At 39.4% G+C, this 18177-nt stretch overlaps 1 protein-coding gene across 2 annotated transcripts in view; it reads left to right on the forward strand.

Annotated features, from left to right (window-relative positions):
* The window catches only part of GALNT17 (polypeptide N-acetylgalactosaminyltransferase 17), a 785890-nt gene that overhangs the window by 706323 nt on the left and 61390 nt on the right, over positions 1–18177 (forward strand). For both annotated transcript variants that reach the window (XM_073575053.1, XM_073575045.1), the window contains exons 7-9: positions 9037–9222; positions 9316–9453; positions 16246–16341. In XM_073575053.1, coding sequence (XP_073431154.1) covers positions 9037–9222; positions 9316–9453; positions 16246–16341 — 420 coding nt within the window. The remainder of the gene's footprint in view (positions 1–9036; positions 9223–9315; positions 9454–16245; positions 16342–18177) is intronic.

Consider the following 18177-nt stretch of genomic DNA (forward strand, 5'->3'; position numbering starts at 1 on the left):
ATGACGGAAGGTAGGTATCCTTCCGCACTGTATTCCTCCGCCACTTAAAAAAAAAAAAAGTCCCTAGTCTCACTTTATGCCATTGCTGCGTGGGAAATTCCCACACAGCAATGGCATAAAGTGAGACTAGGGACTTTTTTTTTTTAAGTGGCGGAGGAATACAGTGCGGAAGGATACCTACCTTCCGTCATTGGATTCCTACAGCCCGTAGAGAATGGCAGCATCAGCTGATGCTGCAGTTCTCTACCCAAGATCGTCGTGGGACACACTCGTGGACTGCTTCGGATCGTGGGTGAGTATTTTTGTGGTTTGTTATGTTAATATTTATTCCGGAAAAGACAATGGCTTCGGGGAACAATGTGACAAGTATTGGTAAGTATGTTACTCTATGTTATATGTACTGTATGTCTATGTATGTATTGTATGAATGTACTGTATGTATGTAGTATATATGTGGTATGTATGTAGCATGTAGTATGTATGTAGTATGTATGTAGCATGCATGTAGCATGCAGTATGTATGTAGCATGCATGTAGTATATATGTAGTATGTATGTGGTATGTATGTAGCATGTAGTATGTATGTAGTATGTATGTAGCATGCATGTAGTATATATGTAGTATGTAGCATGTAGTATGTATGTAGCATGCATGTAGTATGTATGTAGCATGCATGTAGTATGTATGTGGTATGTATGTAGCATGTAGTATGTATGTAGCATGCATGTAGTATATATGTGTTATGTATGTAGCATGTAGCATGCATGTAGCATGCATGTAGTATGTATGTAGTATGTATGTAGTATGTATGTGGTATGTATGTAGCATGCATGTAGTATGTATGTAGTATATATGTGGTATGTATGTAGCATGTAGTATGTATGTAGCATGCAGTATGTATGTAGCATGCATGTAGTATGTATGTAGTATATATGTAGTATGTATGTTGCATGTAGTATTTATGTAGTATGAATGTAGCATGTATGTAGTATGTAGTATGAATGTAGCATGTACCGTATGTAGTATGCATGTTGTATGTATGTAGCATGTATGTAGCATGTAATTTTTTTTTTTTTTTTTTTTTTTTTACATTCAACACATTAGCCGGATGATGGGACTACTACTGTCCCATCATTGGCTAATGTGTCAATCACTGTCATGGTAGCAGGCATCGCCCGATGGGACTTGTAGTCCCATCGGACGATGCCTGCACAGACCCCCGAAGCCTGCACAGACCACCGGCAGGCCGGAACAGCCCCCCGGCAGGCTGGCACAGCCCCCTGGAGCCTGCACAGACCACCGGCAGGCCGGCACAGCCCCCCGGCAGGCCGGCACAGCCCCCCGGAGCCTGCACAGCCCCCCGGCAGGCCGGCACAGCCCCCCGGCAGGCCGGCACAGCCCACCGGAGCCTGCACAGACCACCGGCAGGCCGGCACAGCCCCCCGGCAGGCCGGCACAGACCACCGGAGCCTGCACAGACCCCCTGGCAGGCCGGCACAGCCCCCCGAAAGGCCCGTACAGACCCCAGAGAGGCTGTACAAGGCAAAAACAGGGTTTTTCTTATTCCGATACCGGAAGTCCCATAGACTTGAATGGGACTTCCGGTATCGGAATCGGCGATACCGATACTTTTTTTAAAGATCGGCCGATCCATTCCGATCTGATACTTTGAAGTATCGGACGGTATCGCTCAACTCTAATTATGAGGTTTATTTTAGTTTTTTTCTTTAACAGTAAAACAGTATATCCAAGTGATATTTAAATATGTGACAATTGAAAACCTCCACAAATACACTTAGAAAAGATAATTTTCTTTTTCCTGTAACAGATGTTGTAATGATTCAAAAATATAAGCTGATTAAAGTCATCAAGTGACAGCAAATGTCAGCAGGAAAGGGCAAAGTGATTGTCACTGCCATCATCAATATCATCATAAACTCACTTTGACTAATCCTTATGTTTATGTTCAGCACCAGTTCTAGCTGGCATGACTCAAAGTGTCATCTTTAAATTATGAGTAATGGCTTGATAATGGATGCATATAATACATAAAGTGCATCCAAAGAAAAAACAATCGCCTTCATATTTGCTTTCTGATTGCTTGTCATGTGCACTACATTTTGTGAAGTTTCACTAATTCAGCTGTCTTTCTACTTTTCAATGAATTAGTGGGTTCCTAATGTACCATGATGATTGTTTCTGAGGATTACCTCAGATCAAGTTTTTGTACATCTGCGGAAAATGAGACAGCCCATTATCTGCTTGCTAATATCTTGGCAGGGGCCTTCTGGCACTGAATATTTCATAGCCTGATAAAGTAAGCAATATATGACATGTCTATATATTATCTTACTTAATGGAAATCTTAAAAACTCTTGTTGTCAGTATCATTATATTTGCATTAGCATTTGTTTAGATGGGAAAACAACTACAGCAGAATAATTAAATTGAACACAATACATTGCATAGCTGCCAGACTTGGAAATCCATATAGTAGATATTGAACTAATGATGTGTCCTTGCAATCCAAATGTGCTATACAAAATAATTTAGTCATTCCATATTATGAAGCCCCAAGCACTCTATTTTTTCAATGTATGTTACCTCAGTGAGAAGCTTTACTCCCCAACGTGGCCTCTAATACTCTCCTCTCTTTATCAGATCACTTTTAATTTTCTTCCATTTTCTCTTCAAGTGTCCCAGACAAGGAGTTAGCACTCTCATAAGAACCTAAAAGGGAATGTGTCTTCAGAAAATGTAACCTTGCAATTTTCATAGTTGAAACTGGAGACTCAAAATTCCCGTCCTTTCAGTTAAGGGGGTTTTACACATAGCCAATTTTGTGACGTTATAGCGATATTGCTAGCGATATCGCTATGTGTGATACTTACCTCCGACCGGCTCCCCCGCTGTCCATCGCTGATCACGCGAGAATGTCCGGCTCCATTTCTCGTCGGGCGCTTCCTGCTGGGCTTCCTGCTGGCACCGATGAGCGACGCGTGGAGGCGGACGGGAGGACGTCAGGATCGCTGTGTGTGAAAGGTGAGTATCGTGCGCTGCGTCGCTGCATCGCTGTGAGGTCTTCCTGTGTGGAAGCTCACTAGCGATCATTTAGTGATAAACCAGCGATCCTAACCGGGTCAGATCGCTGGTCGGATCGCTGGTGCATCGCTAAATGTACAGGGGCCTTTAGAGTTTTTAGCAGACTCCTTATCATCAAAGGCAAGATTGCACTGACTAATAACACCTTTGTGCTTGGTCGATTACACACAATCCAACATTCACTATAGATGAGGTCACAGTTGATCCTGGATTTGAGCCCCTAAGGCCCTGTGGGACAATAAACTGCAATAAATATAGTGGAATTAAAAAAAAAGTTGAAAAAAATCTATTAGAGTGATACAAAAAACTACATTTTTTCCCTGTACTAAATACTTTCTAATCAGAAAAAAAGAGTAAAGAATACACATTCTCGGTAATGCTGCATCCTGAGCAAATTAAATAGCATCCTGAATGAAATTATTGCATTATTTACCCTGTATGTTAAATGCTGTCAAAAATTTGTAAAAATTGTGACAGAATTAGTTATTTCTTTTTTTTCAGAATTACATTTGAGTAGATTATCCAGTCTGACAAAGAAAAAAATGGAATAAAACATTATAAAAAGTTGTAAATACCCTAAAATGGTACAATGAACATTACAACGTGTCCCATAAAAATAAAACTCCGCATAGAAGTACATTGACTGAGTGTTATAAATGATATGGCCTTAAAATGCAACTATACTAAAACAAATGATATTTTTATTGACAAAACAATAATCAGAAAAAAAGAATCAATATCAGATCAGTGGGGGTCAGAGCTGCAGGGCTCGTGAGTGTCGAGTATACGGAGCTGTGCTGTTCCAGCTGTGTTCATTGTGTGTGTGTATATATGTATATATATATATATATATATATACATATATATATATATATATATATTGGGTCTCTGTATGAACCACTGATTGCCTTGTGTTGGGCCTGAAATTGATGACCGATCCTCCAGATCAGGGGTCTCAAGCATGCAGTCCCCAAGGCTGCTTCTTGTGGCCCGCAGGCACCAGAACACCCAGTGACGATGTGGCCCGGTCAAGGGGGTTGCCGTCATCAGCTTTACTTTCCAGTTGAATGTGCGTACTTGGACGCACATTCATTTGAAATGCATTGTGGTGCAGAGACCAGCTCTCTGTGCCACAATACCAATACTAGTCACCGGCCAATCAGAAGCCAACATCTTACTACAAAATGGGGACCAATATGAGGTCATTACTGCAAGCTGTTGGACCAGGATGGTGTCATTACTCCAGGATAGGGATTCATTTGTTTTGAGTGTGGCTCAAATACCCAGCTGAGTTTGAGACCTCTGTTTTAGACTATGCTAAAGTTCTGCATATGTTGCGATCTGTTTTAAAAATTTTAAACCAAATAATTAAAATTAATTCTCATGTGTCTTCTTCAGGAAGACACCACCCCCAGAAAACCAGAAACAAAAATTCTGGGTAGTGGTGTTAAGATTGGCAGTTTGGACCTGCAGCATGATTGCATTGCTGGTCCGAACTGTACACTCTAAAATGGCTGGTTGGTGTCATAAGAGTGCAGAGACATTAAAGCTCCAGCAATATGGTCAGCTTCAAATCATTGCTCATAGTGCTTTACTGAAAAAAGCTTTTAAGCGCTTCACATAAATAGGCTATGCTGCTAGACTGTGGCAGTGGTGGGTCTCCTAAACAACCAGTATTAAATAACAAAATTAAAAAAATCCTCCATTGTTATCAATGGAGAGTTCTTTTCTTAATATTAGAATTACAATGTTGCTTCCTTCTACAAATACTCTGCTAGATTAACCATGAAGTTGAGCCACCTTCTTTAAAATGAATAATAGAACTTGCATGTCACTTGACAAATGGTAAAGTTTTTAATATCAGAGGTTAGGACCTTCCCAATTAGGGTCACTGTGATGTGGCAGGATGGCTTTTGCATTTTATTTATCAAAATTATGTTAACTAAGTGCCCTATATTTTTTTCATGCACTATTGCTGTGTTTATTCATTTAATGCAGGGTATTTGCTTATTATGTTTCTATTTTGAGGTTTGTCTGTTTGGTGACCAGTATGAGCATGCACTAACATGCTTTGTGCACACCATCTTATATCCCAGTTCATTTCTTTGTTTTTTATCACAGTGGGTGAACAATCTCCCTAATGGATAAATGCACAGCCAAAGGTGAAAATAGCAGCACTAGTCACATATACTAGAAATGGTTAAATTCACTCAAATCATGGCTTACTGTACTGTTTCTATTGGGAGCATATCACTGAAGATGGCGCCTCAGCATAAAAGGAGGTTGCTGTCTAAAAATGTTGACAATCACAAACATCTCATTGTACATATAATTTAGCATTGTACATATAATTGTACAAAACCAGTGCCGTTTCTCTGACATAAATGGTCTAAACCAGCAGCAAGGTTTCTACGGTTAGCAGACCCTTTAGTGTGCTCTTGTTATCTCTTTCTTAAAGGGAACCTTGCAGCTGATAAATGCTGTCCGATCCATGGGCAGCATGTAACAGATACTGGCTGCTCGCTTTCAGCCATATGTATTTAACTCTGAAATGTTGCAGCATATGGGAGACTTGTTGGACAGGCTGGTTCTAGCAGCTCTCCTCACCTGTTACCATTGAGTGTTTCCCTATGCACATAGACCTGTCCCTAAAGAGGAGCAGGCGACAAACCTGTCCAACTAGTCTACCATGCAGCTCGAACCCAACGATTATTGAACATATATGTCACGGTCACGTGTGTCTGGACGCAGCGAGTACCGCAAGGCGAACCCATATGACACACATGACCCTGGATACACTTCCTCCAGTTGGGCGAATTTAAATAATAAGACGTGCAGCTGGATACACCGCCTCCAACTGGCGAATTTAGGTGTTACACGTATTTATACAATAGTCTGGAAACCCCGCCTCCAGTAAGGCGAATTTAAATAATAAAGGGGAACCTGGGTAACATTAACAATGATGGGCCCTGCGATAGGGAATAGGGATGTGGAGACCTCCTGCACTCCCCTGAGCCAGAGTCCCTGCACTCCTAACATTCCCTATGCCGGTTCTGCACCGGGCGACGCACAGGAACCTTAAAACCCTGACTCGCCCTGACCCTAAACCCTCACTAGGGAATTGGTTGGTGCGGAAACTAATCCCACCACTGCACTAAACACACACAAGGGAAAATGACAATACAGGGGGAACACCACTTAGCTTTGCTCTGTTGCGTACGCTCCTAGCAACAGAACCCACCACCTGCGTGCATCTTCTCCTCCACCCGGATCCATCACCATAACCGGATCCATCACCATAGTGCAGCCTAGGAGCAGAGTCCACCATCAGTTGCAGCTGCCCAGTAAACAGAGTCCCAAAGATGAGTCCAGCTTCTGCCAAAAAGTCCAGCATGCTTGAGTCCAGTTTTCAGCAACCAAGTCCAGCATGCCGAGTGCAACTCTCACCATCGTCGCCACTCCACCAAGCCATGCAAGCACCTCCTGCTGACACCATAAACTGCGACTCCACCACGCCATGCCAGCCCTCCATGCAGACTCCATAGCTGACTCAACCCCTCTAGCTGGGCTGCCCAGGACTCTCATTCAGCTCCTTCTTTCACCCAGGCTTCCTTGAGAATGACTAACTCACAATATCACCAACAGTGAACAAACACACCTGACACTCATTTATAGAGCATCACACCTGTTTTATAATTAAGTGCACATTTAACCAAAGAAACTAAAGTGCACTACCGCTCAACACCACCGGGGCAACTTAGAATGAACGACACCACGTGTAATAATTCTAATGGCCACCGGGGGCAATCAACCCACTTTGGCACCAAGCCAAAGGAAAAAAGTTCACTTTGTCGATTTACTTGTCAGATCCACCTTGGATCATGACAATATATGGCTGAAATCATGCAGCTAGTGTCTGATTCATGCTTCCCATGTATTGGAAGGCATATATTAGCTGTCAGGATCTCATATGATGATGATACTATTGAAAAATATACCGTTATTTGATAGATTTACAAAACAGTCTTTACCTTTGAATGTGGTTTATCTCAAAGAATTTGTTTCTTGAAGGCTAAAAAAAGTAAGAATAAAAATATATAGGACCAAAAAAAATTCAAGAGCAAAACACCAATATAGTGCAATCGTAATGACCCTAAAAATTAACTTTTAATTAAGTAATTAAAACCTTGAAACAATCCCAACTTGTAGGGTGTAGAGCAATAATTCACAAAAAAAAGTTTAATAATCAAGATACCAGGGGCAGCTATGCTCACCCTGTTAGACCCTAATAGATCCCTTCCTGACTGCGGAGGTTGGCACTCTAGTTGATGATGTGGCGCCCCCGCTCAATGTCGGTAGCCCTAAAACACCCTATTATTCCCTGCTACACAGAGAAGGATACACAGAAAAAAACACAAACATACATATACACCCAAAAAAAAACCCTAGTGGAGAGACTAAACGATGTCTCTTAGGAAGGTGCAACAGTGCTGAGAACTTATCTCGTAGTACAAAAATAAGCAAATAAGCACTCGACCCACAAAAATAGAGTAGGCTTATCTTTGAGTAAAAAAAGCTTAAATAATGCAGCTTATATATCTTATCTCGGAGTAAAAAGAGCTTCTGCTGCAAACAGATGACAGACCAATAGGAATTTTTCACAAAAAAGCTCATAAAACGTCTACACATAGAGCATATGATGAGACTGGATGAAACAATAGTCTCAAAAAAACAATCAGTATTACATAATCATTGTACTCAGAAATGGATCATATAGAATATTGCACAGTTATTGCACTCAAAATATAAGAATAATCCACCAGGAGAATATCACAAAAATGGCTTGAAAATGCTGATTGATAGGTCCTGCTGGGTATAATAGTGCATACAGTGACAAAAAAATGCAACATAAGCACCCCATACACTCCGGGGTATCACAATGTCTCAATGCAAAAAAACATGCCTGTTGGAAAGCGGTCTGTCAGCAAACACAAGCTTAATACTTATCAGCCATTAATGGATAGGAAGCCCAGCCCAACGCGTTTCCCCCTCCATGAAGCTGAGGGTTCATCAGGGGCAGAGGAGATGGGGTCTCCTTCCCCCAGCCGAAGGATCAGTGGAATGTGTGGCTATTTTTGTGGGTCGAGTGCTTATTTTTGTACTACGAGATAAGTTCTCAGCACTGTTGCACCTTCCTAAGAGACATCATTTAGTCTCTCCACTAGGGTTTTTTTTTGGGTGTATATGTATGTTTGTGTTTTTTTCTGAGTTTCCTTCTCTGTGTAGCATGGATTAATAGGGTGTTTTCGGGCTACCGACGTTGAGCGGGGGCGCCACATCGTCAACAACTAGGGTGCCAACCTCCGCAGTCAGGAAGGGATCTATTAGGGACTAACAGGGTGAGCATAGCTGCCCTGGTATCTTGATTATTAAAAAAAAATTTTTTTGTGAAGTATTGCTCTACACCCTACAAGTTGGGATTGATTCAAGGTTTTAATTATTTAATTAAAAGTTGTTTCTTGAAGGCTAGCCTTTTTCTGAAAATTCATTGTCACAGGTCTATCTTTTGGGTCAAAGGAAATTTCATTTGGACTTAAATTTTTAGTGCACAAGGCATTCAAGGCATTGGTTGGTCATCTAATACAGACTTGGACTGGATCCACCACAGTAGAGCCTTTATTTATGGTCCACTCTGGCTCATATTGTAGGTCTTGAGTATAAAAATCCCTCTTAGAAATAATTGTTAGAAAAATTAGTTCCTAGTTTTGTGCTTCCTGTAGTCAAAGGCAGTATTTATTGGTTAAATATTCTTTAGTCTCTCTAGTACTAAGCAAGTAATATATGAACCTCCTGATTAAAAAGTCTTGAGATTTCCTAATATGAGTTTATAGATGTGAAGAAACTGCTATTATTAAAGACATTGCTTTATTCTAGGTGTGGTTGTGTGGTGGAAGTATGGAAGTCCTTCCCTGTTCAAGAGTAGCCCACATAGAACGTAAAAGAAAGCCTTATAACAATAACATAGATTTCTACACCAAGAGGAATGCTTTACGAGTAGCTGAAGTTTGGATGGATGACTACAAATCACATGTTTACATTGCATGGAATTTACCATTGGAGGTAAGGTTTAAACAACATATCATTTAGACTATGCAAAATCACATAATTCACAGTATTCAAAAATATATTAAGCTTGTTTTTATATCTTTTCAGAACCCAGGAATAGACATTGGTGACATAACAGAAAGAATTGCTTTAAGGAAAAGCTTGAAATGCAAAAACTTTCAATGGTACTTGGATAATGTTTATCCAGAAATGAGAAGATATAATAATACTGTTGCGTATGGAGAGGTATGGTAAATACTGTCTACACACAATTCCTATAAAAATAAGTATGGTTCACTAAGGCCGGGGTCACACTAGAGAGGAATACGGACGAGTGAGAGGCGTTAAAAGCACGCATTATACACGGACCAATGATTCTCTATGGGGCAGCTCCCAACAGCTGTATATTTCTCGTCCGTATTCTACGGTCCATGCCAATCACAGCATGCTGCGATTGTTAGCGTACTACGCCCGTAGTACGCCAATGAATGTCTATGGGTGCGCTAAAAATACGCATTACAAACGGACTACACATGTGACTTGCGAGAAATACGCACCCGGTGTCTTTTAGAAAAGCCGGCAGTTCAGTGCGCTATACAGTAAACTCACACTGACAGGTTTAATAAAGAAACGAAAGAATAGATATATACACATAGAATACATATATATATATATATATATATACATGTCATTGAGACACATATATATATTTATATTTCACAGAGTTCTTCATAGCAGAATAGCCGCTAATTAAATTGCCGGCTTCGATCAAATCATTCCCCAACCCGACATGAAATGACACATGGTTTACATTCAGTAAAGCATTTCATTTCATGTTTTTTTATATGTCCCTGACTAATAATTAGATGAGGGTTTGTGTGCAAAATTTGGGAGTTGTAGTTGTTATTTTAAGGGGTTAATTCGTTGTTAAAAAATGCGTGGGCTTCCCATTGCCCTATAGTGGTGGCGAGTGGGTTAATCTAACAAAGGGTTAATGTCACCATTCGATTGTAAGGTGACATTAACCCTTTGTTAGATTAACCCATTTGCCACCACTATAGGGCAATGGGAAGCCCACACATTTTTTAACAACGAATTAACCCCTTAAAATAACAACTAAACTCCCAAATTTTGCACACAAACCCTCATCTAATTATTAGTCAGGGACATATAAAAAACATGAAATGAAATGCTTTGCTGAATGTAAACCATGTGTCATTTCATGTCGGGTTGGGGAATGATTTGATAGAAGCCGGCAATTTAATTAGCGGCTATTCTGCTATGAAGAACTCTGTGAAATATAAATATACAGTATATATATATATGTTTATCTCAATGACTTGTGTGTATATATATATATATGCATTCTATGTGTCTATATCTATTATTTCGTTTCTATTGTAAACCCTGTCATAGGGCTCCATTATATGTCCATTTTGCAAGGCGGCGAGAAAATCTCACCATACGGATTGCATACGGATGCCATACGGATTACATACGGATGCAGACATGCGCAAAATACGCAACCACACCTTGCTTACGGATGACATATGGAGCACTATTTAGGGGTCATTCATCCGTTTTACGCATGTTAACTACGGACCGTATTTTGCGTCGGTTAGTGTGACCCCGGCCTAACACTACTATCTTGAGACATAAATTCCTCATTACATGTGAAAAGATAATATTGTAGCCTTCTTTTGCAGTTTTCATTTTATCCAGGGATACTATACTGTGTTTTAGTATTTCTTCCATCCCTTACAAATTTACTTTGGTGTAATTAAAGGGTTTTCTAGGAGTAGAAAAGTATATAAAAAAGGAAATCTCATTATAAATACTTTTCTAAATTACTTTAATTTGAAATGTTCACTTATTTTATCTAGTGAAATACTCATTGTAGTACATTAAAATTGCTAAACTTTTGCTAGTTAATGAGAAGAGTGCCTACAAGCTTGTGGCGAAAGTCCAATGCTGTGACCTGGAGATAACCTGTATCATGCACTGTCAAGATATCCAAGTCACAGCAGCCACGCAGTCATCAGAAAGACAGGCTGGACAGCAGAGAAGCATCCTCTTTTTACCTTGTCTGCCCTATCTCTAGTATTAGATCACATAGACAAGGTAGACAATGGTGAAGAAGCCTCTTTTTATCTTATCACATCTGGAATCTCCAGTAATCGATTAGAATATCCATCTTCCTACACATTCAAGGAGGGATGCCATGCTTCCTACTGCACATGTTCATGAGCACTTGTGTAGATCATGTACAGTGGGGCAAAAAAGTATTTAGTCAGTCAGCAATAGTGCAAGTTCCACCACTTAAAAAGATGAGAGGCGTCTGTAATTTACATCATAGGTAGACCTCAACTATGGGAGACAAACTGAGAAAAAAAAATCCAGAAAATCACATTGTCTGTTTTTTTTTCATTTAATTGCATATTATGGTGGAAAATAAGTATTTGGTCAGAAACAAAATTTCATCTCAATACTTTGTGATATATCCTTTGTTGGCAATGACAAAGGTCAAACGTTTTCTGTAAGTCTTCACAAGGTTGCCACACACTGTTGTTGGTATGTTGGCCCATTCCTCCATGCAGATCTCCTCTAGAGCAGTGATGTTTTTTTGGCTTTTCGCTTGGCAACACGGACTTTCAACTCCCTCCAAAGGTTTTCTATAGGGTTGAGATCTGGAGACTGGCTAGGCCACTCCAGGACCTTGAAATGCTTCTTACGAAGCCACTCCTTCGTTGCCCTGGCGGTGTGCTTTGGATCATTGTCATGTTGAAAGACCCAGCCACGTTTCATCTTCAATGCCCTTGCTGATGGAAGGAGGTTTGCACTCAAAATCTCACGATACATGGCCCCATTCATTCTTTCATGTACCCGGATCAGTCGTCCTGGCCCCTTTGCAGAGAAACAGCCCCAAAGCATGATGTTTCCACCACCATGCTTTACAGTAGGTATGGTGTTTGATGGATGCAACTCAGTATTCTTTTTCCTCCAAACACGACAAGTTGTGTTTCTACCAAACAGTTCCAGTTTGGTTTCATCAGACCATAGGACATTCTCCCAAAACTCCTCTGGATCATCCAAATGCTCTCTAGCAAACTTCAGACGGGCCCGGACATGTACAGGCTTAAGCAGTGGGACACGTCTGGCACTGCAGGATCTGAGTCCATGGTGGCGTAGTGTGTTACTTATGGTAGGCTTTGTTACATTGGTCCCAGCTCTCTGCAGTTCATTCACTAGGTCCCCCCGCGTGGTTCTGGGATTTTTGCTCACCGTTCTTGTGATCATTCTGACCCCACGGGATTTTGCGTGGAGCACCAGATCGAGGGAGATTATCAGTGGTCTTGTATGTCTTCCATTTTCTAATTATTGCTCCCACAGTTGATTTCTTCACTCCAAGCTGGTTGGCTATTGCAGATTCAGTCTTCCCAGCCTGGTGCAGGGCTACAATTTTGTTTCTGGTGTCCTTTGACAGCTCTTTGGTCTTCACCATAGTGGAGTTTGGAGTCAGACTGTTTGAGGGTGTGCACAGGTGTCTTTTTATACTGATAACAAGTTTAAACAGGTGCCATTACTACAGGTAATGAGTGGAGGAAAGAGGAGACTCTTAAAGAAGAAGTTACAGGTCTGTGAGAGCCAGAAATCTTGATTGCTTGTTTCTGACCAAATACTTATTTTCCACCATAATATGCAAATAAAATGAAAAAAAAACAGACAATGTGATTTTCTGGATTTTTTTTTCTCAGTTTGTCTCCCATAGTTGAGGTCTACATATGATGTAAATTACAGACGCCTCTCATCTTTTTAAGTGGTGGAACTTGCACTATTGCTGACTGACTAAATACTTTTTTGCCCCACTGTATATGAGAGTGTAGAAAAGATGGCAGCCATTTTTTTGTTTTACTTTCATATGCAAGCCAAGTGCAATTTGCCTATTTAACTCTTTACTCACTAAGGACAAGGACATTTGCAGAATGATGACTCACTAGCCAAAGATGTAGGTAATACACATTGGCTACTATTGGCACTGTCAGAGCCCTTGATTGCAGTTCTATTCATTATTCTTTGTAAGGCCATATTCATAAAAAAAAATAAAAATAATAATAAAAAAAATCCATATATACAGTATTCTATCACTAAATAAATATTTGAATGAAAACAAAATCTAAAATAAACAATAAAAGTACACATTTTTGGTATCACAGTGTCCACAACGACAGGACCTATAAAACTGTCCCAGTAGTTAACCCCTTTAGTGAACACTATTAAAAAAACAAGGCAAAAAACAATGCTTTATCATCATACCACCGATCAAAAAGTGCAGTAACAAAAAGACAAATATAAATAAACAAGGTACCACTGAAAATGTCATCTTGTCCCGCAAAAAATGAGCCACCATATAGCTCCATCAGCAGAAAAGTAAAAAAGTTATAGCTCACAGAATAAAGCAATGCAAAAATAATTATTTTTTCTATAAAATAATTTTTATTACAAAAGCGCCAAAGCATAAAAACAGTTAAATGAGGAATCTCTGTAATCATACTGACCCAAAGAATTAAACTGCTTTATCAATTTTACCACACATGGAATGGTATAAACCCCTCAAAAAGAAATTCATGAAATGCTGGTTTTTGCTCATTCTGTCTCCCAAAAATTGGAATAGAAAGCGATCAAAAAATGTCATGTGCCCAAAAATTGTATTAATAAAAACATCAACTCGTCCTGCAAAAAACAAGACCTCTGTGGGCCAAAATATGGAAAAATTATAGCTCTCAAAATGTGGTGATACAAAAATTATTTTTTGCAATAAAAAACATCTTTTAGCGTGTGACAGCAGCCAAGCATAAAAACCCGCGGTAAATCCTCTTTCACACATCCTGATATTTCAGGTAATGGAGATGTCAGTGTCAATGTGTCTAATACATGTGGCACATGTGTGGCATGCATGTGCCACATCAGTAACACAAGGATGGGAAAAAGGGAAGAAGTGTTACAGTAAGCACTGTTCTCCGGTGCCTGGTGCTGAACAAGGCTATCATCATTCTCCCCTGCTCTGCCGGCGATTGACTAGAACAGAGGAGAATGATGAGAGTTACATTTAAGTAATGAAAGAGACAGCATGCGGTGACTGATGGGACTATTACTCCCATCAGCCTATCCCTGCTGCTGCTAATAACAGTGACAACAGGAGCAGCAGATAGGAATATTCTTCTGCTGCTCCTGCGCTGTAAATAAATATGGCATTTAAAAAAATGGCATGGGTTCCCCCTATTTTTGATAACCAGCCAGACAAAGCTTACAGCTGGGGGCTGCAACCCTCAGCTGTCAGCTTCAGTAAGGCTAGTTATCAAGAATAGAGGGGTCCCCATGCTTTTTTTAATACTTTAAATAAATAATTTAAAAAAACAGTGTGAAGTCCCCCCATTTTTGACAACCAGCCTTGCTAAAGCTCACAGCTGGGGGCTGATATTCTCAGACTGGTAAAAAGCCATGGATATTGACCCCCCAGCCTAAAAATAGCAGCCCACAGCTGCCCAGAAAAGGCACATCTATGAGGGGCGTCAGTTCTGGCGCTTTGACCGGCTCTTCCCACTTGCCCTGTAGCAGAGACAAGTGGGGTAATATTTGGTTAATGTCAACTTTGTATTGTCAGGTTACATCAAGCCTACGGCTTAGTAATGGAGAGGCATCTATAAAACATCCATCCATTACTAATCCTAAAGTTGTATTGAAAATAAAGACACAGCCAGAAAAAAGTTCTTTATTTGAAAAAAATGACACAGACTCCTATATTAATCTCAATTAAACCATACTTACAACCTCGCCTAATCCCAGCGAAGCCCTCAATCTCCTGTAATAAAAATAAAATAAAAAAACAAACAATCACCATGTCTGTCTGTCGTTCTGTCCCACGCAATAATCCATGTCTGGGGTATAATTAGTTTTCAAATATGTGACTGTTCCACCTGAAAACCATTTGTCAATGAGCTGCTGGGAATACAGCATCAGTGACGGTCACTTATTCGAGGGATCTGCTGTTTTGGCACCTCATGGGCTCTCCCAGTGGGTCATGGCACCTGCAAATCATAACAGTAAAATCTGTCACTCTTTCCCTTTTGAGCTCTCCCATGCGCCAAAACAGTGGTTTACCCCCACATTAAATTAGATATTTTATATACGGGGCTTTGCGTGTGGAGTGTGGCTCTGTGGAGTGGGCAGGGCTATGTGGAGTGGGCAAGGCTTGTTACACCCACACACACACATACATACAAACACTCGGTTTTATATATATAGATTTGTATTTTATGTAGCCTCAAATCGTTATTAAAATTAATGTGAATACTAAAACAAATTTTTCTTCAAATTATATGGGCTTTCTAAATATATAGGTGGCGTTTTATCTGTTCACAGAATTAAAAGATATAACAGGTCAATAAAATATTTCTCACTATTCTATGTTGACTTTTTATTTTTCACATATTTAGTAATTTGTTCACTGATATCTTTGCTATATCAGAATATTGTTGTCAAAATGTGGAGAATGTTGAATTTATAAGTAGTGTGTCAGGATGAATGCGCTGGATAAAGTGCAGAAAAATTGTGCACATGGAACATAAATTTTGGGCAATTCTATTTAAAAGACAGGTTAGATGCATCTTGCCACTATTTTGTGCAGGGGGAATTATGTGCCAAAATTATAGAAAATTTTCCAGTTTACCTTTCCAAATAACCAACCCTTAACAATTTCAATTTCCTTATGTTGGGGCAATATAATCCATACGCAGATGAGCAATTCATTTTGCAAAATGTTTAGGTCTTTACGTGAATAGACATGGATTTCACAGTTTTTTTATTCTTTTACAACTTTTGACCAACTGCAAAGCAGTAAGCTACATGTTAAGAATTTGAACATTATTTTGAAGGGCATTTTTCTGTTTCAGCGCTGCCTGAGCGATCTTTCGACAGACTTCAAAATGTTCCTTAAAGAATAAAAAAAATGAAAAAAACCTTATGTTCTTCTTTCCTCAGCTGCGAAACAACAAAGCTAAAGATGTTTGTCTAGACCAAGGCCCACAGGAGAATCACACAGCTATAATGTATCCATGCCATGGATGGGGCCCTCAGGTTAGATATCTTTCTATTTGTTTTATGCTTCACGGTTCATCAGTTAGAATCACATATAGATGATTATAATGATTTACTCAATTGAGCAGTAACAGTTTGGTTATTCTGGAATAATGAACTTGTGGTAATTGCATTACTTTGGGGCTTGTTTATCAAGCATAAATATCCATAAAACCACTGAAGTGATATTATTCCTGACTTTTGTCAGAAAATCTAATTATCAAATGCATCAGCAGCAGATTCATTAGCTCAGATATAATGTGATACCAATTTAGAAAGGGAACCAGGTCATAGAAGTTAGTATACATACATACCTTACTAAAGTTTATTAGCTTAGCATATAGTTTTAAATTTACTCTATTTTTTTCCCCATTTTTTTATTCTTGAATATTTAATTAATGGATTTAGATATATGGTACATAATTGTAATTTGAAATATTTTTTTAGAATCAGTATTAAATTGCAACAATCTTGTGAACCTGCATATTTTTTTTAAATGATGGAGTATTTTGCTTGGCTATTTCTAGTACACGCCAGTCTTATTGAACAAAAGATGCGCCTGCCGCTTAATGAATTTGGTGCATCTTACAAGTGTCGTGAACTAATACTACACATTTATTCTAGTAATGAATACGAGTGCATTTCTGAATTAAGTTATGCCACTAAGGTAACATACAGTAAATTTTGATGAATTTGACTCAGCATTCAAGATCTATGGGCAGGACATAAATCTCCTGGAAAGTATACCTAAAGCATTTGGTTTAACCCCTTCACCCCCAAGGGTGGTTTGCACTTTCATGACCAGGCCAATTTTTACAATTCTGACCACTGTCCCTTTATGAGGTCATAACTCTGGAACGCTTCCATGGATCTCGGTGACTCTGACATTGTTTTCTCGTGACATATTGTACTTCATGACAGTGGTTAAATTTCATTCAAATAACTTGCGCTTATTTGTGAGAAAAACGGAAATTTGGCGAAAATTTTGAAAATTTCGCAATTTTCCAACTTTGAATTTTTATGCCCTTAAATCACAGAGATACGGCACACAAAAAACTTGATAACTAACATTTCCCACATGTTTACTTTACATCAGCACAATCTTGGAACCAACATTTTTTTTTTTTAGGAAGTTATAAGGGTTAAAAATTGACCAGCGATTTCTCATTTTTGCAACAACATTATATTTTTACGGACCACATCACATTTGAAGCCACTTTGAGGGGTCTATATGATAGAAAATACCCAAAAATAACACCATTCTAAAAACTGCACCCCTTAAGGTGCTCAAAATAACCCTTTAGGTGCGTCACAGGAATTTTTTTGAATATTTAAAAAAAAATGAACATCTAACTTTTTTAACAAAAAAAATACTTCAGGTTCAATTTTTTTTATTTTACCAAGGGTAACAGGAGAAATTGGACTGCAAAAGTTATTGTGCAATTTGTCCTGAGTACGCTGATATCTGATATGTGGGGGGGGACGACTGTTTCGGCGCATGGCAGAGCTCAGAATGGAAGGAGCGCCGTTTGACTTTTTCAATGCAAAATTGGCTGGAATTCAGATTGGACGTCCCTGATGTACCTAAACAGTGGAAACCCCCTACAAGTGACCCCATTTTGGAAACTAGACCCCCAAGGAACTTATCTAGATATGTGGTGAGAACTTTGAACCCACAAGGGCTTTACAGAAGTTTATAACGTACAGCGGTACAATTAAAAAATCATATTTTTTCCACAAAAATGATCTTTTCACCCCAATTTTTATTTTCACAAGGGTAACAGGACCCTAAAAGTTATTGTGCAATTTGTCCTGAGTATGCTGATACCCCACATG

Source organism: Dendrobates tinctorius, unplaced genomic scaffold, assembly GCF_039654945.1.
Source record: "Dendrobates tinctorius isolate UK_male_01 unplaced genomic scaffold, ASM3965494v1 ptg000007l, whole genome shotgun sequence".
Lineage (NCBI taxonomy): Eukaryota > Metazoa > Chordata > Amphibia > Anura > Dendrobatidae > Dendrobates > Dendrobates tinctorius.